At 50.4% G+C, this 25,163-nt stretch overlaps 1 protein-coding gene across 3 annotated transcripts in view; it reads right to left on the reverse strand.

Moving 5' to 3' along the window:
- The window catches only part of SIDT1 (SID1 transmembrane family member 1), a 91,770-nt gene that overhangs the window by 21,485 nt on the left and 45,122 nt on the right, over positions 1-25,163 (reverse strand). For 2 of the 3 annotated variants that reach the window (XM_045001035.1, XM_045001034.1), the window contains exons 5-20: positions 23,045-23,146; positions 21,443-21,526; positions 19,469-19,562; positions 19,296-19,367; positions 18,771-18,864; positions 17,282-17,325; positions 11,232-11,303; positions 10,183-10,359; positions 9,943-10,026; positions 9,471-9,619; positions 8,375-8,448; positions 7,221-7,287; positions 5,497-5,570; positions 4,601-4,724; positions 2,708-2,825; positions 1,852-1,988 (exon numbers count right to left, since the gene is read on the reverse strand). In XM_045001035.1, the coding sequence (XP_044856970.1) occupies positions 1,852-1,988; positions 2,708-2,825; positions 4,601-4,724; positions 5,497-5,570; positions 7,221-7,287; positions 8,375-8,448; positions 9,471-9,619; positions 9,943-10,026; positions 10,183-10,359; positions 11,232-11,303; positions 17,282-17,325; positions 18,771-18,864; positions 19,296-19,367; positions 19,469-19,562; positions 21,443-21,526; positions 23,045-23,146 (1,566 nt within the window). The remainder of the gene's footprint in view (positions 1-1,851; positions 1,989-2,707; positions 2,826-4,600; positions 4,725-5,496; positions 5,571-7,220; positions 7,288-8,374; positions 8,449-9,470; positions 9,620-9,942; positions 10,027-10,182; positions 10,360-11,231; positions 11,304-17,281; positions 17,326-18,770; positions 18,865-19,295; positions 19,368-19,468; positions 19,563-21,442; positions 21,527-23,044; positions 23,147-25,163) is intronic. The other variant, XM_045001036.1, reaches the window with a different exon arrangement.

Here is a 25,163-nt window from a genome sequence, read left to right on the forward strand (position 1 = left end):
AGAAGAGCAACAGCAGCAGCCGCACCATTTACACTCGGCTCACAGCTTTGTGGTTTCCTTCCCAGCCACATAGGTACTGGAAGTAGGGGTGCTGCCACATTCCCTAGCTTGAAGTGGTTCCCAGCATATAAAGGGTTTGCAGTTGGGTTCAATGGCTCTCAGCACTCCCACTATACAAATTGCTCCAGCACCCTTGCCCAGCCATACAAATTAGAAGCTTCTCTTTTATAAAATCATAGATTCGTAGGACTGGAAAGGACCTTGAGAGGTCATCTAGTCCAGTCCCCTGCACTCATGGCAGGACTAAGTATTATCTAAACCATTCCTGACAAGTGTTTATCTAACGTGCTCTTAAAAATCTCCAATGATGGAGATTCCACATCCTCCCTAGGCAATTTATTCCAGTGCTTAACTACCGTGACAGTTAGGAAGTTTTTCCTAATGTCCAACCTAAACCTCCCTTGCTGCAATTTAAGCCCATTGCTTCTTGTCTTATCCTTAGAGGCTAACGAGAACAATTTACCTCCCTCCTCCTTGTAACAACCTTTTACGTATTTGAAAACTGTTATCATGTTCCCTCTCAGTCTTCTCTTTTCCAGACTGAACGAACCCAATTTTTTCAGTCTTCCCTCACAGGTCATGTTTTCTAGACCTTTAATCATTTTTGTTGCTCTTCTCTGGATTTTCTCCTATTTGTCCACTTCTTTCCTGAAATGTGGGGCCCCAAACTAGACAGAATATTCCAGTTGAGGCCTAATCGGAGCAGAGTAGAGCAGTAGAATTACTTCTTGTGTCTTGCTTACAACACTCCTGCTAATACATCCCAGAATGATGTTTGCTTTTTTTTGCAGCAGCGTTACACTGTTGACTCGTATTTAGCTTGTGGTCCACTATGACCCCCAGATCCCTCTCCATAGTACTCCTTCCTAGGCAGTCATTTCCCATTTTGTATGTGTGCAACTAATTGTTCCTTCCTAAGTGGAGGACTTTGCATTTGTCCTTACTGAATTTCATCCTATTTACTTCAGACCATTTCTCCAGCTTGTCCAGATCATTTTGAATTTTAATCCCATCCTCCAAAGCACTTGCAACCCCTGCCAGCTTGGTATCATCTGCAAACTTGATAAGTGTACTCTCTATGCCATTATCTAAATCACTGATGAAGCTATTGAACAGAACCAGACCCAGAATTGATCCCTGCAGGACTCCACTCATTATGCCCTTCCAGCATGACTGTGAACCACTGATAGCTACTCTCTGGGAACATTTTCCCAACCAGTTTTGCACCCACCTTATAGTAGCTCCATCTAAGTAGCATTTCCCTAATTTGTTTATGAGAAGGTCATGTGAGATAGTATCAAAAGCTTTACTAAAGTCAAGCTATACCACATCTACCACTTCCCCCCATCCACAAGGCTTGTTACCCTGTCAAAGAAAGCTATCAGGTTGGTTTGACATGATTTGTTCTTGACAAATCCATGCTTGCTGTTACTTATCACCTTATTAGCTTCTAGATGTTTGCAAATTGATTGCTGAATTATTTGCTCCATTGTCTTTCCGGGTACAGAAGTTAAGCTGACTGCTCTGTAATTCCCCAGATTGTCCTTATTTCCCTTTTTATAGATGGGCTCTGTATTTGCCCTTTTCCAGTCTTCTGGAATCTCTCCCATCTTCCATGATTTGTCAAAGATAAAATGAGAGCCAAGGCCCTGCGGTATTGGTCACGCTCACCCAAGGGCCAGCAGGCTTTGCAGGCCCCACTACCCTATGCACCCCTCCCCCTGTACTTTTTCTCCACTGGGTCAGTGCTTCTCCTTCCTGGAGAGCAGAGTGGGTAGGAGAGAGCCATACCACTCCGACGACAGCCAGGCAAATGACCACGGCGAAGGAGGCGTAAGCAGAGTAAGCACTGGCGTTGATGTCAGGGTGGCGGGTCTGGTAAAGCTTGAGCATGCAGAGTCCTGCAATCATGTACATGAAGGAGGTGTCTGTGAAAGGAAGAGAATAGAGAGAATGAAGACAGATAGGGTTTTTCCTTACTCACTGCCCAGGGGACTGGGATGGCTTTTCAGAGAGTGTCTGTAAATCAGGGCCGAGCCCACGGGCCAGACCCTTGGCTGGCAGGTATAGCTCCCTGGAGCTCTGTCAATTTGCTCCGGCCGTTCTCCAATTTGCACTGTGAGCTCCCCGGGTGCTGTGAACCAATGCAGAATAAGAATTAAGTGCTTGGAACATGCCAGTGCAACACAGGGCCACATGGGATTATTGCTGGGAACAGACAAACTGACCTACAGGGAGACAGTTTCCAGCCTGGTGGGGCTGAGGTCCACATCTTAGATACATGGCCACTGAATCTTCTCGGGGGATAATCAGGAGCTGTCAGGGCCTCAGAGGCAAACAATTTAGGCCTTGTCTACGCTATCTTTGAACGCTGAATGCCAGAATTGAGGGGAATCATGGTTCTTGCCAGCAGAGTGCTAACAGAGTCACCTGGACAGTGCATCATCAACTGGAGTACAAAAACCACATCATTCACTAACTGGTCCCTGCACACCCAACAAGTGGGCAAACTCGGAAGAGGTCTGCAGGCCTAGCATCCCGGGGGATGCCAAAGTTCCACTTGGCTGATCTGCTTCAAACCTGAATGGGTGAAATCTGAGCCCTCCTTCCCCATAAGTTTCTCTATTGGCTGGGGTTCTCCACTTACCAAACTGGAAATTAGAGTAGTTGGGGCAGACATGGTAACAAGCACTGAGAACCCCTTCCATCATTAAAGCAATGCCCATGGCATAGAAGAGACCAAAGTGTTTGGGGATTCCATATTCCTGGAAGAGAACACAAGGGACATAGTGTTATATCCTCCCTAATCAGAGTTTACATTCCTATGGAGTTCAAACTATATTTTACACACACTCCCACTCCAATGAAGGGTAGCCACCTCTGGGGTGTCTATGGCACACAACAGCACACTGCCAGGCTACTTAGCAGTCCAAGACCCAGCCAGATGGAACTGCAGGGAGGGTTGAGGGGGCAGAATGCAGCTAACCACAGGGGAATTTGTCAGTATCCTGATACTGAAAAACCCCAGCCCAGATTCCCCACTCCCCTGCCCCTTGTGTGGGGATTTACACCTGGGCAAACGGAGCACACCACGGTGTAAGGCACTATCACGTCAGACGAGTAGCATTTTACACCTGTTTTCCACAGATGCAAATGAGAACAAAGGTGCAAGGCAGTGGGGAATTGAGCCCCCAGCCCTTCTGAGAAGAGATCTTTGCCAGGACCCAGTTTAGGACTCCTTTGAAAGTCCAGGAACACAGATCTGCTACACCAGTGGCTCTCAAACTTTTGTCCTGGTGACCCCTTTCACATAGCAAGCCGTCGAGTGCGACCCCCCGTTATAAATTAAAAACACTTAAATATATTTAACACAAAAATGCTGGATTCAAAACGGGATCTGGGGTGGGAGCTGACAGTTCGTGACCCCCCATGTAATAACCTTGTGACCCCCTGAGGGGTCCTGACCCCCAGTTTGAGAACCCCTGCCCTTCACCATACCGGGGTACTTGTTTAGAACTGAATTGGAGGAACAGCGCCACCTACTGAAGCATCAATGCCATTGCCGGCAGTACTTACGGCCTCTAATGTCACCCATGTACATACTGGGCAGACACAACATCTCTTTGCTGGGATCTGAGAAGACCAGAGTTGGAAGCAGTGCTTAATTTGTATGGAAAGAGATGCTAGGCCTCAAGCAATTTTTTTTTACATTCATAACTGAAGCAGCAAGCTCAGAGGTGCCGGGGCTATGAACTGCCAAGCCTAGAGGTGCCGGGGCTCAGCCTGGGCACAAATTAAGCACTGGTTGCTTCCTAGATCTATGGTTAAAATAAGCTTCCTGTTCAGTGCAGCTCAAGCAGAGCCGGACGAGTTCCTGTGGAATAAAATGGACTTGTCTCCACCTCCTTACAAAGGAGCGGAGAGGTTCGGGTCTCCCCCTGTGGCTTTGTGCTCTTCTCAGGGGATGTTCTGGACTTCTAAAAAAAATAAAAAAATACCCTGTGGTAAACAGGAGAGGTTCTCCATCCAAAGCTGATTGCTCAGAACTCCTCAGTCCCTTTGGCAGGGCCGAGAGCAGGCTCTCATTCATGCTGCATTAATGCTCCATGGAGTGACGTGTTTGGCACCCGGACGCCATGCGGTGATGGCCACATTACAAATCCAAAGCTTGGTCTTTCTCCATGGACTATCCCTCAAGCACCCCTACTCTCACTGCCCCCAGGGCGCTAACTAGAACAATGGCTCTACCCCCTTTCCTTCCCTGGAGGGCACTGAGAACATCCAGCTCGGATGTTGGCGGCCATGGCAGCTGCCTGAAAGGCGGTAACATTTCACCACAGCAGCACCCATGTGGAACGCGCAGCTACAACGAGCACAGAGCCGGCGCGTGCCTCAGAATGCGGCTGCCCCCCGACGAGGGGCTCACTGTCCTCTGTCCACGCAGACCCAGCAAGGAGTCCAGTCACAGGGCTCTCTCTGCTCGCTGCAGAGGCAGAGAGCCTCCTCCCCTGCCAAGGCTGAGCGGGGGCACATTCCGTACCAGCGTGTAGGGGTCTTTGGCTTCCAGCGAACGGCGGTGGAGAATGTCTCTGCGCAACACGATCAGCAGGAAGAGGCAGCCCAGCAGCACATGACCCACGTTGCTCAGGACGTTGTTGAAAGCGCTGCAGGGAAGAGGAGTTAAGGGATTTGTGGGGCACGAGTGCATATTTTAAACATCCCAGAGGACATCTTCCCACACCCAAGGTGATCCACCCCGGCAGTAAATCCATTAATCTTAGTGCCAGAAATGCCCATTGTGATACCCTGGTCTGCTCCCCTGCATGACACAGGCCACAGAACATCATCCAAATTAAAATAAGCTAAGGGTAAAAGGCCAGTGGAAAGGTTTGGTTTGTCAGGGCGAAGGGTCCCGCCCCTAAGCAGTCAAAGGCTTCAGCAGAGCTCTACAAACGGGTTGATTTTACATGCTGAACATGCGGCAACACCCAGGTACAGCAGATCCAGCTTGGCTCAGTGCTGGACTCCTAAGCCTCAGAGCACTTCTGCACTGCTGTTTGAAATGGATCATTTCTCTGGATGAAAGGTCTGACCCGTACTCCTTTGTACAGTCGCTGCTCACTTGCATGCATGTGAAAAGGTCTGAAAAATGACTTTAGCTGCAATTTGGTGGGTTTGCCCTGCGTGCCCCTGGGTGTCTCTCTCATATAACTCGGTGGAAAGCCACCCCAGCAACTGCACAGAGAGGCTCCAGTCCCATCCCTGAACGTATGGTGACCTCACACTGACTTCATAAGCTTGGCAGGTACAAAATCTTGCCTTCCCTGACCCCCTCTACAGCAATGCCAGCAATGCCCTTCCAGCATACACCACCAAGAGGATCAATCTTAAGTCCAAGTGAGCCAGCCAGCGAATGGATTCAAAGGGTTCACTCACCTCAAGACCCCCAGAGGATGAGCACAGAGGAAGTTATAGTAGCAGATATCCTGGTTACCAGTTACGTTCACCACCTGCGGAGTGGAAGGGGAACTGGTGTTAGAGCTGGGGTGAAGTGCAGTGTGCACAAGCTGAGGAGGAGGGTAAAGTGAACCTGATGAGCATAGAATTAGCATTTCATAGTAGTAGCCAACCACCACCACGGTCTGCAACCTAGCCTAGTGTTGTACCCAGAAAAATTGCCTGTCACAATCCTCTCACAGTTAACAGACACGCATCTTGGACTGAGCATCCCTGTCACACTGAAGCCTTGAGATAGAATTTAAGGCACTTACAACAAACACACAGGCCTGGCTCTTGAAAACCCCTCTTGTCCTGCTGGACGTGTGCCTTCTTTTAAAGAAACACAGGATGAATTTTAAAGAGCCAGGGCTGTAGCACAGACGTGTCTGCACCTTTCTGACCACAGGGGGGAGCTTCCGAAGGGTTTCCATCCCTCACTAGACCAGCTTCAGCTGCCAGCCCATGCATCAGACAGGGCCTCAGGGGCCATCTGCTGAATCCAGGCTTCCAGTCTATAGCATTTACTTTCCTTTATTGTTTTTAATTTGCCTGGTTTATGCGCTTTGGGCCATGTGGCAGGTAAGTTTGGACACTGGTACGGCTGTATTTATAGTTACTGCCTTGTGGCCAGATCCAGACAATAGTGCCTCAAAAATATACTTGGGGGAACGGACCGGGACTGCTTAGCCCAATCACTGGAACAAAGGAATGGTTAGCCTCAAGACCAAGGCTCACACGTGCACAGGAGATGGAGCTTTCTCAGTGACTGGCCAACGAAGGTGGAACTGGCTCCTGGAACACGTCAGGATGGTGACAATGAACCTCAGTGAAAAAACACACTTTTCTCACCAATTCCACAATACCACAGAGAGAGAGAGAGAGAGAGAGAGTGAGCGTGGGTGGCAGGTATGATAGGCCAGAGGAGGCTAAGCCGCCCCTAAGCCAAGCCCTGGCCCAGCCCACACTTCGCCAAGCCAGCGGGAGCTCAGCTCCAGCTGGAGGCCAGCAGGTGACTCAGCACTGGGGCCAGCTAGCAGCTTCTCCAGCCACTGGGGGAGGGGTGGCAGGGGGGGGCTTGGAGCTCCAATAGATGGTGGGTAGTGGTGGGGCTGCGGGGCTAGCCTCATGTGTTGCCCATGAGAGAGAGAGAGAAAGTGTGTGTGCAAGAACGCTGAGAGGAACAGGGAGAGAGAGACCCAGATCTGTGTGGGCACTTCATAGCACTGGGAGGCACTCAAATGTCATGGTGCGGGCCAGCTAAGATAATACAGTCCCTGAGTAAGGACTGATACAAACAGGATTTGGCCCATGACAGGGATCCCCATCCCCCTCAAAGCAAACCAACCAACCAGAGGCTCATGCTGGTGGGGCTGGAAGACTTGCTGAGTTCACCATTTGCAATGCTGACACCTGAATGTGGCATTTCAGGTGCCCCGCCAGGAGATGGATGTTCTGCCAGGAGCTCCCAGTGGATTTGAACTGGCTAGATGCAGGAAACACCATGTGGGGGGGTGGGGGTTGCAAATGACAGCAGTTAGAAGCATTCAGCCCCTAACCCAGACAGTGCTGGATTCTGGGGTTACCTGCATTGCGGAACCTCAGAGAGCATTAGGGGAAGAACAGAAGAGGGTCAAGCCGAGGGCAAGCCAAGGAGCACTCACCGTTTGGTATGTGATGACCAGCTGGATCACAGGCAGTGCATAGAACACGGCGATTGTGATGATGTTCCTGCAGAGGGAGAGCGCAGCAGTTACCACAGCAACGCAACCATCCGCATGCACAAGAACAGAGTCTGAGCTCTACTTATGGGTCTTCCACCCAGTTCCCACCCCCGCTTCTCACCGGCTCTTTCCCTTTAAGGAGAATGTGGTGTCTGGTGGGGAGAGCAGTGGACTGGGAGTCAGGACTCCTGGGTTCCTTCCCCAGATCGACCCCTGGCTTGCTGTGTACCCCACTCCATGTGTAAAATGGAGATAACAATACACCTACCTCCCAGAGGAGCAGGAGGAATAACAGAGATTCCTGGGTGCAAGGCACTGGAGGGAGCCAAAGCTGTCACACACAGAGGCATGTAGGCAAGTGGTTGCTCTGTACCCCTTTAAAGCATTCAGGATGAAGACCCACAGTGCTCACTGAGATAGTGCCTGACCTCATGGTACATATTCTCCTAGGGCTCTTAACCAACCCCTTCCCCCAGCCCTGCAGCTGTTCCTGGAGCTGAGGCGTAACTCACGGACAGAAAGAAGTGTTTCATATCACATCTCTCAACATCAAAAGCATGCACTGCAGCCAAGAGTCACACTGCCCTCTCACCAAGCCAGCGCCTCTGCTGCTGTCCAACTAACCCCCAGCCAACAGCCCTTTAATATATATATTAAAGGTTTCAGGTCTTAGGGGTGGGCATAGATGGCGATTTGCAGACGGTTAGGCACATGGAGCTGCAGGGTCTGGGCCAGAGTCAAATACTTATGCTAGTAGGTGAAATTTGGTGTGATGCAATGAAGCGCAGATGAAAGGTCCCATACGCAGCATGAATATGCTCAGCAGTCCATGCATACAGATGGTCCCAAGCCCTTGTGTTCACTCCTAAATACATGTGCACATGCCCATGCACACCACACACTCCAAATGTGTACACATGTACATCCGACCGACCCGTACTCTAGCCGGAAGCTTAGAGTGGGTCCTAAAAAGTGTGTGTGCGCCTCTAAGTGGACCCCCAAATGAGGGATCCGGGAATTCAAATTAAAGGCCCACATTTGAAGACTGGGCCCAGATTTAGGGACCGGCGCTCATCTGTCTGTCCTCTACTTACCAGAAATAAATTTTGTACTTTTTGCTGACTATTCGCCGATCCTTTCTGGACAAGTCTGACAGATAGAGGAACATCTGCAATATAATACAATACAGGGGAGAGAAAAAGAGAATTCATGAAGGAGAAGGAAACCTTTAGAAAGCTTGAATGCATTTGGATGATCCAAGTGGATGGGTAAAGCGTGTCCTTTCCCTATAGTAACTCTTGCGATTCTCTGAGGAAGAAAGCCCAGAACAACCTCGAATAAAAGTTCAGAAATTCTCTCTGGAACTAAGATGACAAAACAAAGAACTTTAAAAGTTGCTATTAGTAGAATTACTTTCCACTAAGACACCATTCAAACCAAGTTCTGTATGGAGACAGATCACGGGTCAATTCGTCCCTGCTGTAACAATGGATGTATTCAACAGGTAATTAAAAAAAAGGTAATAATAATTGGAGATATACCAATCTCCTAGAACTGGAAGGGACCTTGAAAGGTCATTGAGTCCAGCCTCCTACCATCACTAGCAGGACCAATTTTTACCCCAGATCCCTAAGTGGCCTCCTCAAGGATTGAACTCACAACCCTGGGTTCAGCAGGCCAATGCTCAAACCACTGAGCTATCCCTCCCCCCAGAGATTAATCTGACCAATTGTAAGTATTGGGGACAAGAGATGGTACATAGGTTCACTTGATTCCTTGTATTTTCTGCATCCCCTGTTGGTGTTCCCCATCCCCATTCTCTATGACTATGGCTCTCCTAAGGTCTCAGTATCCACCACCAACCGTTTGCTTTCTTCCACCATCCCTTCAGCCCCTTCATTTGTTTTCCAGCCTTCTAGGTTGCACCATCCTCCACCAAAGCAGCATCTCTCCAGTTTCCTAAACAATGCTGTTCATTTTAGCCTTTAATAGCACTGGTTTTCTATCAGTGCTCTGGGAAAACTTTCTGGGCCTTGGAGGATTATTAAATACATTAATCAGATGAAGGCCATTAATCTGCCCTTGAAAGAGCAGAGTTAAAAAGAGAGATGTGACCAGCAATAATGGCTGGAATCACAGAGCTGACCCCACCACACAGTGCTTAGCACAAGGACGCGACACCAGCCATACCTTAGTGCGGATGACATTCTTATCACTTTCAATTTCGGGCATGGTGTCAAAATCGCTCTCCTCCTCCACAGAGCTGTCTGTGTCAGAACCATGTGGGGGCCCACGCTCCGGGGACGATAACTGCCGGCCGCCACTGGAGCTTGACTCATCTGGAAATGAGGCAGGAAGGTTCATGGTAAAGGGTAAATCCCTCTGTACACAGAAACAAGGGAGTGTTCACCATACCAGGAGCTTCTGATGGAGGAACGCAGCATACACAGACCAAGGAATAGGTTGGTAGATGGTTGTTGCCCTATGTGGGAATTCCCACAAGATTCTGATCTAGGCTACAGGAACACTGAGCACTGCACACTCATCGTCCACCCCTCTGCTCTTCCTAGCATTTTCCCGCTCTCTCTCTTTCATTTCCATAATGTTCGCTACTTCCAACGAGCCGGCCCCCTGTGAGGTCATGAATCTGAGATGTACTAACCAGTAAAGGCTGCGGCATTCTGCCTGGTGTTAGCAGTGGCCTCTGAGTACTGCCCTGCAGATAGAGTTTGCAGGTCAAGCTTTTCTAAAAGAGGTTTTAAAACAAAAAAGAGAGAAGAAAATTAAATCCTCCAACAAGGGGAGAGGGTCAGACCCCAGCCGCTGCGTGTTTCCTGAAGCAGATGGGAACACGAATGGTCCCATGCACAGCATCAGCAGCTTCGGGACCAGTTGGCCTCACCTGTATCTTGTGTTGTGTTTGCCCAGGTTGTGTGCCAGCTCTTTGCCCACGCAGGCTCAGGGCAGCAGTGTGGATTGAGCATGCAGATTGTGGTGGTTGAAGAGGCAGGGGAGAGGGATGTCAGCTCGCTCACTTGTTTGAGAGTCTTAAGGGGCCCTTCTAAATTGTCCAGATAGTCTTAAGGGCAGAAAAAAAAACCCGACTGGAGTAGGGAGTCTTGTGTCATGGATCTGGAGTGAGATCTGGGTCAGAATATATCCCAGAAGAAAGCCCTGACTCGACTCCACTTCCCAAACCCTCATGTTATTCCCTGCACCAGAGAAGCATCTCGTTCTGACTTTCTTTCCCAGCAGATATCACACACCTGCCGGCTGGAATCCGGGTACCATTTTAAGGGCGAGAGTGTGTCCTTAGTGCAGGAATGAGCCAGGGTAGCAATCATATTAAGCACCTGGAGCAGGAATTAAAAATTCTACACTGCTGTGTGAAAACAGAGCCACTCTCTTCCCTAACATCGGTTCAAAACCCTCAGGCTTCTAGGCCCCCTGGACCTGATCTACGCCACCATGCAGGAGTCCAAGGCCCCTGTGTCTTGGTCCCGGAGCTGCAGAGCCTGGGCGTTCTTGGAGAGAGCAGTATGGCATTTGGTTAGGACTCTCTCCTCCAAGGGAGCCTGGGCAGGCTCAGCAGGAAGGAACTCACAGCCCAGCTCCCTGCAGCCTTGATAGCAGCCACAAAAAAAAAAAAAATCCCAGGGAAAACCACCTGGGGGAAGAGGAGCTGCCTAAAGCTATGGACTCCCTCCCCTCAGCCCACTCATTGCTCTGTGCTCCTCTCCTTCCCAACAAGCAGTGGGGTTATGTGGCCCCAGTCTCCTAATAAGCAGGCAGCCAGTGGGGCAGAGACTCCTCTGCAGACAATAAGACATCTTGGGGCCATGGCAGAGGTTGGGGCCTTCTACCAGACTGGCTCCTTCCCCCAGAAGCAGCCGCCCAGGCAGCCCAGGTGCCAGGAGGTGCCTGATGCTCAGGTTCCAGACTGTTCCGTACCAATAGCTCCATAGCTGCTTCCCTCGGGGGTGCCAGTCGTGATGGGATGTGAGGTAGCCACAGTCCCGGATCCTGCAACAGATACAAACAAAGAACCTTTGATCTGCTCAGACCCCATTTTAAAAAGAGAGAGAGACTTGATGGAGGAGGAGGCTCCCCGGTGTGAAGAGGAGCCCCCAACCCACCCTACACCCCTGTTCTGTTTACTGTGAAACACAGGCCTCCGTCCCTGCCCACAGGACACAAGACAAACCATAGCCCCCTTCTCTCCCCCTGCTCTCCGGCAGAGGATGCATCATAAACCACAAATCCCTGCCCTTCATTCCACTCTACGCCAATCAGAAGTGCGGCAAAGCCCAGGCCCCTTCCCTGTTCCCTCCATACTCCAGCATTGCCAACTCCTGCAATTTTCACATGAGTCCCATGAGATTTGGGGTGTTCTCAATGGCAATCATGAATTTCTGCCTTCAGTCTCACAACGTTTTGCCCTCACCCAAAATGGCAGCTAATTCCCATGATTATCACTGGAAAAGCCACACATGCCCTCAGCCCTCCATGTTCTTTTAGCCACGTTAGGAGAAAGCAAGCTGCTCCCAGCAAAGATGGCAACTGTCTCCCATCACTAGCACTGGGACAGCCTCCTAAGACTCAGAATCCACCCACATTCGCTGAGTTGAGGCAGGGGGAGCTGCCCTTCAGATAACAGCCTCATTTGACTTCGCTCTCCAGGTCTTCCTGAAACACATTATCAAAGCTGGCCAGCAAGCAAAGGGAGGGACGACCCAAGATTGCCAATATTAGCAAGGGGCAGAGGAAAACATGAGCAAGAAAATCTGTGAGGCTCTAAATCATGAAGGAGCAGTGACAAGTACAAGCCTAGTGTGGCAAACCCAGGACAAATGGCTACAAAGGGAGGGGTAGTAATTAGTCCCAGGGAGGTTAAAAGACCTCTTCCTATCCACTGAGGAGAGAGAGCCATGGGGAAATAAGGTTCAGCTGGAAAAGGAGTTACCAGGGAACTAATTATGTTCAGCTGGCCCCAACTGCTGGAGACCTTTTTAAACCCTCCCTGGCATGGAAGCAGGGGGGAGAGTGAGAGAAGCAGCCAGCAAATTAGGTGCAGCAAGGCTCTGAACCCTTCCAGCAAGGAAGACTGCACTCTGTCCCCAGAAGGGTAGAAAACCAGCACAAGGGACAGGCTGAGGGAGGGATCAGCCAGACCCTGTGTGACCTGGAAGGATTTTGCTTTGCCCAAGCCTGTGTCTCCAAGGCTAAAAAGGACTGAGCCTGCTGAGGAGAAGCAGGTACTTTGCCACACTAGATTGTGAGCTTTTTTTGCCCCTCACTCATCTCATTTGGATACACATTATGCAGCTGAAACGACTCAGTGAAGCCACACATGGGCTGCAGCACCAGTTTACACACAGCAAAGTCAAACTGAATGAGTCCAGTCAGCCAGTCACACCCATCCTTTGGACAACCAGTGTGCAAAGCTGATACATTTTATCCTAATACAGAGTCACCAGGTTTTCTCCAGCAAGGGGCTATTGCTCCTTGTACTGGCAAGTCTAGGTGCTGGACGTCTTCTTGAAAACCTAGCTAGGTTTTTCTACCATAGTATATGAGGGCCTGAAACATGTTCTACAGCCATAGAGTTTAAGGCCAGGAGGGAGCATGTCCACCAGATGATGTAGTGTGACCTCCTGTATGTCACAGGCCACCAACACCACCCAGCTCCTACCCACTAAACCCAATACCTGAAATGAGACCAAAGTACAACCACCCACAGAAGACTAGATTACTATGGGCCACAGGCAGAGAATAGGAGGGACGGAGGTGCAGCAGCACCTGAGGCACCTGCAGTGGCAGGGAAATGATCAAATGAGATATACCCAGACAACCCTGGCAAGTGATCCACCCACACACTGCAGAGGAAGGCAAAAATGTCCCTGCCAATCTGACCGGGGGGGGAAATTCCATCCTGACCGCACATAGGGGACCAGTTAGACCCACATACTGTGAGCAAGAGCCAGCCAGCCCAGCCCCTGAGAGAGAGAGAGAGAGAGAGAGAGAGAGACAGAATGCTGGGTGCTACCTCAGGGCATTGACCCACTCTGCCCAATGTCCCATCTCCAGTTGTGGCTATCCCTAAGGCTTCCACGGAAGGAGATTAAAAAAAAAAAAAAAGCATGCTCGCTTCTGGCTACTTGTTTCCATGATTTCTAGCGGTGACGGACATAGAGAGCCAGGTCCTCCCAGGCTCTACACCATCAAAAGATCTCACTTTGCCAGGACCCACTTCATTACTCTCCACTAACACACCAACTTTTGTCCATTAAGCTGTGGCTGGCACTGTCATTTTCTGCTTTATTTTCTTATTGCTAATGGAACATTGTCCAGCTTGGATGAATTTCAGAAATGGACCATGCAGCGCAGATGGCATGAAGCAGTAGTTCTCAAACTTTTGTACCGGTGACCCCTTTCACACAGCATGCCTCTGAGTGGGACCCCCCCCCTTATAAATTAAAAACACTTTTTAATATATTTAACCCCATTATAAATGCTGGATGCAAAGCCGGGTTTGGGGTGGAGGCTGACAGTCATGATCCCCTGAGGGGTCCCAACCTCCAGTTTGAGAGCCCCTGGAATACAATACTGCATGGTGTACATGTGTGCAGGGGTGCATATACATAGGCACAAGAAACCCTTCCACTCAATGACACTTGACTGGCATGACAAGTTATTATAATAGCATGATTGCCAGAGTGTTAAAGAAACAAGCTGCTACAGTATTTGTCACAGGTAGGTACGATCCTGTCCAGGATATGGCTAGGCACTGCATTTGGGGGTTGATTCCCTGTACATTCCTGATCTGCTACCTAGCGAGATGCCACCCTTTCTCCACAGATGGGAACAGTTTGTCCTCATTGCTCATTGAGCAGTCATTTTTTGTGGCTCCTGGTCGCTGGAGGAAGTCTCTCCTCAGTCACACGGGGTCACTCCTCTCTAAGTTTAGACTGTGCTTTGAACTTCCCACTTTCCATGTCTAGTTGATGGTAACTGATACTGTGTGTACAAGTCAGTGAGTCTTTGTGAGAGTGGGACAGACTGGGGCACCTCCAGGCAGGAGAGAGAGAGAGAAGCAGACAGCGCTGCTTTAAATTCACCTACCTATTTCAGCCCCACTTCCTGGAGCAGATGTGAGTCAGTTCTGGAGATGCCAGTTTGCTCTGCGGGGAAGCGTTTGCTTTGTTGGGTGTGGTGCACTTTGTGACAGGATAGAGCAACTGGTTCCTCCAGCTCTCTTCTACTTCAACAAAGTCTGAGAGGGAGCAGGGGAAGGGAGGGGCCCAAGGATAAAGCGCAGCTCAGAAGGAAGGCATTGTAGAACACAAGGGAAAGGGGAACAAGGACACAGGGTAGCAGGATATTCAAGAGATGGGGAGGAGAGAGGGGTGTCAGGAGAGACAAGTAGTGTGAACAGGGATATGCGGCATTCTCACGGGGGAGATGGATGGGCAAGGGCTATTCCAGAGGGAGGGAGAGAAAGAGGAGTGGGGTGTATTCGGAGGAACAAAAGAAAGGAGCAGGGCAAAAGAGAATCATGGGAAATTCCAAGGGGTAGGGGCAACTGAGGGCAGGCCAGGAGGGGCTGGGTATTCTGAATGACAGAGGGCCAGAGAGGAGAGCTGAGCGGGGGGCAGGGCATTCCAGACGGAGGGAGGGAGGAATAGGAATACTTAACATTTATGTAGCATTTTAAAGTGTTCACAGTGCTGTGCAGACACTAACTAATGACACAGCCCTGAGAGGCACAAGGAGAAATGCACAGAGAGATGAAGTGACTTGCCCAAAGCCACGCAGTGAGTCAGTGGAAGAGCCAGGCTGAAAACTTGGGACCTCCAGCCTCCCACTCTTGCGTTCATTCCTCCAGACTACACTGCAGAGGGGACAACATGGGAGAAAAGGGGAGCAGAAAAGGGGTGTGGGGAGGCTGAGCAGGGGTACGGGAGTGGCAATGGGAGAGGGGCAGGTAGTGCTGAGCATTTGAGGTGAGGTGAAGTGGAGTAACAGGGGAGGGGTAAGTCATCCAGGATGGAGGAGGAAACCTATGGATGAGAGAACTGAGAAGGGCAGTTCCCGTAATAGGAGAGAGAGAGAGAGAGAGAGAGCGCGCAAGCGCACCAAATGGCTGAGTGAGGCTGAGGGCATGTCTGATCACAGTCTTTTATCCTCTCTTCCAGGGAGCCCAGTCTCAAACCTCCACCTTTAGGCTAAGGGCAGCTTCTGTAGCCCATGGCCTTGCTGGAAGTGTCTGGAGCAGCATTTGTCTTTCCTCTCCTGTACTAAGGTGGCTGTGCATCGGATGCTCTGAGCATCTGCCTCCTCTGGAACAGCTAACTGGGCTCCAGAAATCTGGCTCCAGCACAGGGAGCACAAGGAAATATTGCCCCAGGCTTCACCTTCTTGGAAGATGCCCCTTCACCCTGCTGAGGTCCTGACTTCTTGTGCTCAGAAAAAGATCCCTTCTGCAACCATCTGGATATCCCCTGCCAGGCCCTGGATGGATTCCATTCTACTTCTGAATTCCACCTGGATATGGGCACATTCATTCTCAACTCCAGTGGCTTATAAAAAGAGTCTCCCCATATGTTCTACCATATTGCAGCAGAAGCTACCCCTGCCACAGAACTTTAGAACCGGAGTTCTCATTTAACACATAATATTTCCTGCCCTCATGGTTGTGAAGAGAAAACCTTCCAAACAGGACTGGAGTTAAAGCAATGCTGCATGTAGTCAGCCATCAGTCTGAACTGTTAGCTCTGAGAAGTGAATCACCCCCATTCATCTAATAATTAATTCAAATCCCTAATAATGCCAATTTACATTGTTGTTTACTATTTCATTCTAGTCTAAAAACGTCCAGTTACATGACTGTGCTTAGCTCATGGTAAATATTACAGCAGGGGAAAGTGGGTTAAGTAGTTGCTGGGATGGGAAGCTGGATATTCAAGCTCCTCCCACTGTCAAAATGTAATTCTTCTCCCCTCCTAGGGTGGAGATGAAAGGAAGGAGATGCATTCTCCCGTGACTAAACCTTCAACTTCCTCCTAGGCCCTAAACATTCAGACATAGCCTCCCAGATCTCTCCAGGAACCAGAAACCCCAACTGCCCCCATGCTAGAGCAACCAAACCTCCCAATATTAGAGGCTTTGTCTTATATATGCAACTATATCCTACTCCCCACCACACACACAGACCCATAAAAAGTGTCCTGATTTTTCACACTTGTTATCTGGTCACCCTACCCTACCTTACCGCCACCTGCCAAAACCACCATCTTCCCTTAATGACCTCTACGATGCAGTCATGCTTTTACAACACACAAATCTGGAGCATGTTGAAATGTGGGTGTCGTGTAAAGTAAACAAGACCTAATATCAAAGTAAACACCACAAGCGACGACGCGGTGCTAACTGAATTAGTCATTTGCTCCTTGAACTCTATAAACCGTGCCTTTTAAAAAAAAATTGACCCAAAGCTTAGATTGGGCAGGACACGTTTCAGTCCAAAAGAAACATTCCTGCGGCTAGTATGAGCAACTGAATATACTTGCTTAGACAGGTGACTCAGCCAGGGAGTAAAACACAAATCAATAGAGCTCCCGCCCACTCGAGAGTCCTCTGTTTAAAATGGATATTGTATAGCCCTGTTCATAGCGGACAAGGGTCCGCCTCACAAAACCGTCACAAACAGCGGTAAGTGCCCCACCCCTTCCCCGGCATCAGCCCCATGGATGGAATGCCCTTTGTTATGTCTCATGAGAAATTAACTTCCCTAGAACTGGTTTGTCCAGAGCAGGGTTATATAGCTCAATAGGAAACTCCAGCACTAAAATGCCCAATTAAAAAAAGATCCTGGGGTGAGTGGACAAAAAGGTTTGAAATTCACTGAAGGTAGCAGGGAAAAGCTGCTGTTCTGCCCGGGCAGAGAGCGTCACAGCATTCTCTATCCCTTGACGTTTTAGCACAGTTTATGAGATGCTTACCATCATCAGGACTGTATCTCCCAGCTGAAGTCTTCCTCTGAACCCTGAAAACAAGCACAGGCAGTACTCTTGAAAACTCAACAAACCCTCCAGACTTCAGCCACTATGCCAGTCTTTGCAGTAGCATCTCAAAAGCAAGACAGCAGCACTGCGTAATGCTTTAGAAAACAAATAACTGTTCAGGGCTGGGAAATGCAAACCCCAGTCTCCTGCTATCTAGATCTCCACTTCCAGCAATGCCTAACAGACAGATCCAATCTAGAAAAGGATTCACTTTCCTCTGATGCATCAGCTACTGGCCACAGTCAGAGGCATGACCAGTGATGCGATTTAATATGGCACACCCTACCCTCTGTCCTGTGTACTGGGAAAACCCACCTATCTGCTTTCCACAGCCCAGCTTCCCACACTCTGGAATCCACATGGCTTGCAAGGGATCTGAATCAGTGTAGTACACAAGAGGTAGGGTTCATGGAAGTTACTGGACAGGATCCTGAGAGCTCATCCTGTTTTCTGGCAGTGGCCAGCACCGGGTACTTGAGAGGAAGGTATAACCAACCCCCAATGCACCTGGCCAATTGTGCAATGCTTCGCATGGGGTGGGGAAGAAGATTCCTCCCTGCTGAGCCCTTATGTCCTGGAACAGAAGATACGCTTCACTTGAATCACTGCCTGAGCCAGCAGCTTGCGTAACTGCTGACACACTGGGGTTCCTTGCCCAGCACCACTTTACAATCACGCCACATGCTGCTGGGGGAACTAGCATACGGAGTCTCGCTGCTGGGAGCTCCTGCAGGGTAGCAACACCCCTCCTGCTGCCTCACTCGCCCCCAAGGGCTGCAGCGGCGGGCAGGGATGAGAGTACACACCAGCCACTCCAAGGAGATGTAGCCCACAGCTTCTGATCCCACTGCCAGCAAGCAGCAGAAAAAAGGGAGGAAAAAGCCACCATTGGGTTGGCTGAGGGAGGCTGCAGGAAGCTTCGGCCTTTCTCCAACAGCAACCTGCAGCAGGAGGAAGCATCTGGTACCATCTCAACGGCAGGCCTCTCCCCTCACTGCAGGGCAGGAGCTCAGGGGAGTGGGGAATCAAGGCACTGCTGAGCTATGAGCGGGGCTTGGCCTGGCAATTTAACAGGTTCCTTGCCTCTCTGGTGCCCTGGAGGCCTCTGCTCTGTCCTGGTTATGTCACGTTTCTTCTTTGCCCCCTAAGGGAGTGCAGGCAGAATAAGTACCAACGCACACACATGCAGCAGATGCCTGGGGTCTCTCTAGTGCCCTGGCACTTTCCTTTCTCCCTGCAGGCTGGGGCACAGGGTGCCAAACGCCCCCCATTTCTCCCTCACAGAAGGGCCCATTGGGTGACCAGGAACGCCCTTGGCCTGCTGGGCTCGGACGCCTGGCTCACTGCGAGGCGAGGCATTTCAGCTGAGGAAGAAAAAGCCGCAGGCGTAGCCTGAACATAGTCACTGTCCATCTGATTCACCCACCTGACGTAGTGCACAAAGGCGACGATCAGCGAGCCCAGGTAGAAGGAGAGGAAGCTCAGGAAGCTGAAGAGCATAGCTTGCACGTAGTCAGACTCTGGGGAAGGAGGAACAGGAGGAGGGTCAGCTTACAGGAAAACAGTCCCCTCACAGCTAACATCCCTGCCCTGTTCGCTACAGAGCCTCCTGCTGGTAGAGGCTGCGACTGAAATAGCTGGGGGGTCTCCCACTGCCAGTGGCCCAGTCTGCATGGACTCCAGTCACTGCAAGCACCACCATCCCCATCCTAGCCAGCATTTCCTCCCTGCCGGAAAAGGCTGGTGCTGGAATAGTTAAGAACATTCCCTCAGCTGACACCCCTATACCAGCCCTTGCTGTGCCTCCTGCTGGGACTGAATTAGCTGGGTGCTCCCACACACCGAGTGCCCCTGTACTAGTCCCTACCACACCTCCTGATAAGAGAAGCTGAGAGTGGAACACCTTGGAGCTGCCCAGCAATTCTGGACCATACCTCAGAGAGACATTAACCTTTAATAGAGGGTACAATGGTCACTTGAAGGCTCTTTGTTCGTTGTAGGTTCCAGGTGTGGTTGCCCTTTCCTGTAAGAAGCAAGGTGCACTGGATCAGAAACATATTATTTAACACTGCTGGGACCCGTTCGCCCCGTGGTGCAGTGTGCCAGTCCCCTAGTTCATCTTACCCTTGATAGAGGAAGGCACAGAGCCCCCGCAGGCATAGTCCTCTGGCTTTATGACAAACACAACAAAGAACTGCTCGCCTAGGAAGTCCTTCTTCTGCACAGAAACAAACAAGAGAGAGCCTTGTGAAAAGTGAGGGAGGACAGGGCTGCAGAGGAGGAGTCTCCTCTCCCATGCCCGTTAAAAGGACTCAATGTAGTTTGGAATTTGGAATGAAGGTGCAGATCCCTTTGGAAAACTTAGGCATAGTCTGCAGACCTCTAAGGATCCGCAGACCACAGGTTGAAAACCACTGCACTAGAGCAAACCCCTAATAAAGACACACCCTGGTTTGAACCTCACTTTTCCCTGGACTGGGCAGGGGTGTGAGAGGGGGTATGGGCTCTGGGGTGGGGCCAGAAATGAGAGGTTCAGGGTGTGGAGGGGCTCCGGGCTGGGGTGCAGGGGGGGTGAGGGCTCCAGCTGGGGGTGTGGGCTCTGGTGTGGGGCTGGGGGTTCAGAGTGCAGGAGTGGGTGTGGGTTCTGGGAGGGAGTTTGGGCACAGGAGGGGACTCGGGGGTGGGACAGAGGGTTGGGGTGCAGGAGGAGGTGAGGGGTGCAGGCTCTGCGAGGGAGTTAAGGTGTGGGAGGGGGTTTAACCTGGGGCAGGGGGTTGGGGTGCAGGAGGAGATGAGGGGTGCAGGCTCTGGGCAGCAGTTACTTCAGGCGACTCCTGGAAGTGGCTGGCATTTCTCTCCGGCTCCCAGGCAGCTCTGCACACTGCCCCTGTCCACAGGCACTGCCTCCACAGCTCTCATTGGCAGCAGTTCCTGGCCAATGGGAGCTGTGGAGCTGGTGCACAGGGTGGGGGCAGCGTGCAGTGCCCCCATAGCCACACCTCCGCCTAGGAGCCGGAGGGAAATGCCAACTACTTCAGGGAACCACATGGAGCCAGGGCAGGCAGGGAGCCTGCCTTAGCCCTACTGTGCTGCCAACTGGACTTCTAATGGCCCAGTCAGTGGTACTGACCAGAGCCACCAGGATCCATTTTCGACTGGGCGTTCTGGTCAAAAACCGAATGCCTGGCAAACAGGAGCGGCGCCAGGGTTTCTGGCGCCCTAGGCAGAATTTGGGGGGCGCCATTTTGTGCGCTCCCCACGGGGTGCGCGGTAGCTTCCGGTTCCGCTTCCGTCGCGCCGCTGAAGAAGGACCCTCCACCAAAATGCCGCAGGCGACAGCAGCAGTCATTGAGCTGCTCAATTGCCTGCCGCTGTTTTCCGCGGTACGTTGGCAGAAGGTCCTTCTTCGGCGGCGCAACGGGAATGGAACCGGAAGCTCCCATGTGCCCTGTGGGGAGCACACAAAATGCCGCCCCTACGAGTCCTGGCGCCCTAGGCAACCGCCTAGGGTCGCCTAATGGAAGCGCCGGCCCTGCTGGCAACCCTACTGTGAAGAAGGCCTAGCTGCCAGTCACAGTAGGAAGCAGCCCAGGGATACAGCAGAGGGTCTGAACAAACAGATCTCCTCTGCTTCATACAGGGTCCCTGGGCTGGAAGCCCAGTGTAGAGGGCAGGTCTGGATTTCCCTACCAGCCCACATAGTGTGAAGACCCTGGAGCCAGTGGCTGGCAGGCTCAAAAGCCTGAAGTTGGGCTGAATTTCTGGTATGTGGCCTTTCTGCTAAGATTGCAAAAAGGGGACCTATTTTTATGGGTAAAGCAGCATGTGACTGGATCAAGCACACAAAGTCTATTCTAGGGAGTCAGTCATTTCTTAGAGAAATAAGAACGAAATCTAGACCTTGGGAGACTTCCTTGAGGCAAGTCACCATCTCTCTCTGAAACTGGCTCCCCCATTTGTATTAAGATGTGGGCCATGCTATCCAAAAGCGCAAGAACCCCTGATCTTGAGCACCAGTATCCCGCAGATGAAATGATTAAGCAGAGAGGAGGCACACAGAGTCACTGGAAATTAGCACTGACAAAATCAGCGTCTCACCTGTACAGTGATGGCAGCTTGCTTTGTCATGGACTGGTAAACACCATTAAACTCCACATTGTGGTCCAGATCATACACAGGGCACTAAAACAGGCAGAAGTAATGTAAAAAAAAAATAAAAAATGAAAAATCCAACTGCATTTTCTGAGCCAGGGGGAGCACAAACTTGCTTTCCCCGATAGGCCTGGTGTGGAAAAAACTCCCCTAAACCTAATAAAAATAAACTCCTTTGGGCCTGTAAGTTGGCTTTGCCATCTTCCCCTCACCTCCCCACTAGGGCTTCATGAAGAGCACTGGAGGAGCCCTGCCTGGAGTCCCATAGGCAGCAACATCAGCAGCATTCAGGGGCTAGCGAAGCTGTGCTGAGAACACCAGCCATGGCCAGGGCTCAACTGGTCTCTCTCAGCAAGGTCCCAGCTTCAAACAGAGCTGCAGCTTATGACACAGCCAGGTCATTTACTCTGAATCTCTCAGTTGAAAGCCCCGATAAAGCAGAGGGGAAAAGACATTTGTTATAGCAATCTCAGCTGCTCTACTATGAGTCTAGGCTTGGTCCTCATTTTCCTGTTATCCCCAACCTCCTCACAATAGACCCCATGGCTCCATGTTTCCCCTTTCTGTACCTGCTATGTGGAGTGACAGTCACACGTTTGCCCCCATTGTCACCCTCTCTGTCATGTCATTTGAAAGGCCACTCATGAGCAGGGCTGCAGGCCGAGATTGTTGTTTCCACTTCATCACCTCCTCCCAGCTATTAGAGGCGGCTCTCAGGGTTTCAAGGCTGCTTCTTTCACTTCTCCCTCCCCTATTCACTGCTCCCTCACTCTGAGTGTGCCTCTCCATCCTGCATAGCAGGGCAGGAAGGGAGAAGAAATAGGTGGCCAGTACTGCTGCTTCCTGGCTCTGAGCAACAGCAAATTCCCCCTTCAGGAGGCAGTCATGGGAGAGGATCAGAAGTTATGAACAGGAATTCAGGAAAAGGATTGAGGGGGGAGATTGGGCCAGAGGAAAAAGGGAGGAGAAAGGGTCAGGTAAGGGGCGGGGGAACAGTGAACAAAGAAGGTTGGGAGAGGGAGAGGGATGGAGAAACAGAATGGAGGGAAAGAAGACACTGCAGGGACAAATAGGGAGGGTCCTGTGACTTATTCACAAGTCTGGGAGCCAGAATTTCCGCTATCCTCTCCCAGTTCTGCCATCACTCGCTGTGTGACTATAGAAAGGTCATGTTATCTCTCTGTGCCTCCATATACCCATCTGTAAAATGGAGAGAGAATGGTACTGTCCTACATTCCAGGCAAGGAAAAGCACCTTCAGACCTTGGGATGGGAGCATTATCATTAACTTGCTCACTACCCTCACTAATACTGGCAAAAATAGCACCTGAGGAGCTACTTAGAACTCAACAGCTAGGCCTTTCCCATTCATTCCACAGGCTCCTCGCCTCCCTTCAAACACCTTCTGGATTGTTACTCTGCAGTACTGCCCCCTGAGGCTTCATATCTTTACTGGGTTGAAATACATCACACATGGTGATGGAGGCAGGATACCAATGCCCAGAGCCTACCCTCTAGATTATCTGCCATTGCCCCTCTCTAGACTTACCACAATATCCTGGACGGAGACAACAGAACAGGGATAGACGGTTTCAGATACCACCTTGATGATGACGGAATCCACATCTGGAGGGAACTTGTACAGAAAATACTGCAGAAAAAACAGGATCAGTGCTCCCATTTGTGCATTACAGTTCAGGAGTCCCTCTGCCACTGGCTCCATAATATCCCCAAGAAAACAGAACAGCCCCCTGTATCTAGGCTGAGATGTCAGACATGGAAGGCTTCTGCAGTCCAACTAGTCACTTGGAGTTCAAGTGTTTTGAAAGGCCTTCGTATTCCTCACAATGGCTAGCCGAAGATACAGACTGCACCAGCTCCTCAATGCACAGAGTTTAACCCCAGATACCTCCATGGCACCAGAGCTGCAGCATAACTCCTGCTCATCATAATACTCCAACAGGTAATGTTTTAAAAGGTGGGATTTTACAATAAAGTGTTTTAATGTGCAACAGTTGCCTCCAGCAGTTTCTATACTATTTATAATGCCATTATATGGGGGGGGAGGGACGGAAGCCTGTAGGCTATAATTGTGATTGCCTAGCATTTTCCTCTGTTTATGACAGCCAAAAAAAATTTCAGTGATTGCTACTTTCCTCAGGCTGATCTTTTAAGTTTCAGTGAGATTGGTTTCGCCATTTCTGAGAATGATACTTGGGTAGCTTTGCCAATGTTAACCATTTTTTTCATTTCTTTGAAGAACTGTAGTGCCTCCATGCTTTGGAGCTGGGATTTAAAATTTGGCTAAGGGATAGCCCTGGAGTCACAGAAGTATCTTTTTCTATCCCCATGAAAAGTCATCCAGATTTGGACAGAGGATAAGCCTACGAAAATTGCCATTTGCACAGGCTAAGTGCAGGGTGTTAGAGACCGGCTACTAAAATCTTCAAACATTCCAGCTGCACTGAGCTTGCTTCCAGCTTTGAATTGCTCCCTGCATGACTCCAGGCAGTACATAGGCAAAGCACCAGCTGCAAGACACCCTTTGGTTTTGGCTGTGGTTTTGGTCATGCTGGCCTGTGATCCAGTGGACCATAAATTCTAATCTCAGCTCTTTCACTGATTTGTGTTAATAATTAAGTTCATTTCACAGCCCTTATATAAGACCTCATTCTCCTATCTTTGGAGACAGGCAAGAATCATTTCCCTCACAAAGCAGTTTTCCTGCTTCCAATTTTGAGCTCAAAGCAGAACCGAACCAGAATTTTTCCAAGTTTGCCAGTTTCTACTTCTGTATCCATTTTACAGACATGAGGGGCTTACTGTGAAATGAAAATCTTTCTGTGTTACAGCTGTAAATCCTAGCAAACAACAGTTGGAAAATCTGCTGAACCTGTTCCTTCAGATCTATGCAGAATCCCTTCATTCTGGCCAAAAACCACAAGAATCTGCAGCTGCCTGCCAACAGATCCTGAGAACCAGTTATACAGACACCCCACCTTTAACAGGGGTGGAAAACTTTATACTCCTCTGAGCGTAAAAGGGGTGGAACGGCCCCCTGGGTAATTCCCCAAGTACAGAATTAACATAGGACCAACGTAGGAAGGCTCTCAGCACCCTCCTGATCAGTTCCCAGCACAGGACACACTGGGGTGATTGAGGACAGCTCAAGGGAGTAACTGGAGTGATTTGTACTCCAGCTTTCCTAGCTGCAGAGTTGCCCATTGGTAGCTATGCAAAGCAGCCAGGCATGCTGTAATTTGCCCCTGGGGCCACACCAGTTCCTGGAGCAGGCCAGAATTAGCAAAGTGCAAAGGTGTCTTTAAGCTTATCCTTGTACCCTCCTTCTGCTTGCACCCCACCTTTACTGTGCCTCTTAAGAGAGTACAGATCTGGTGTGAGGTGACTAGTGCGAGCGAAAATAAAGGATTTGTTCTAGCTACCAGTGCACCTAAATTCAGAGGTGGGCAAACTTTTTGGCCTGAGGGCTGCATCGGGTTTTGTAAATTGTATGGAGGGCCGGTTAAGGGAGGGGGGCGTAGCCCGACTCCACCTCCTCTCTGCCCCCCCCGACTCCTGCCCCATCCAACCCCCCCCGTTCCCTGCCCCATCCACACACCCCCACTCCCTGTCCCCTGACTGCCCCCGCACCCCCATCCAACCCCTCC

The sequence above is a fragment of the Mauremys mutica genome, chromosome 1 (assembly GCF_020497125.1).
Source record: "Mauremys mutica isolate MM-2020 ecotype Southern chromosome 1, ASM2049712v1, whole genome shotgun sequence".
Taxonomy (NCBI): domain Eukaryota; kingdom Metazoa; phylum Chordata; order Testudines; family Geoemydidae; genus Mauremys; species Mauremys mutica.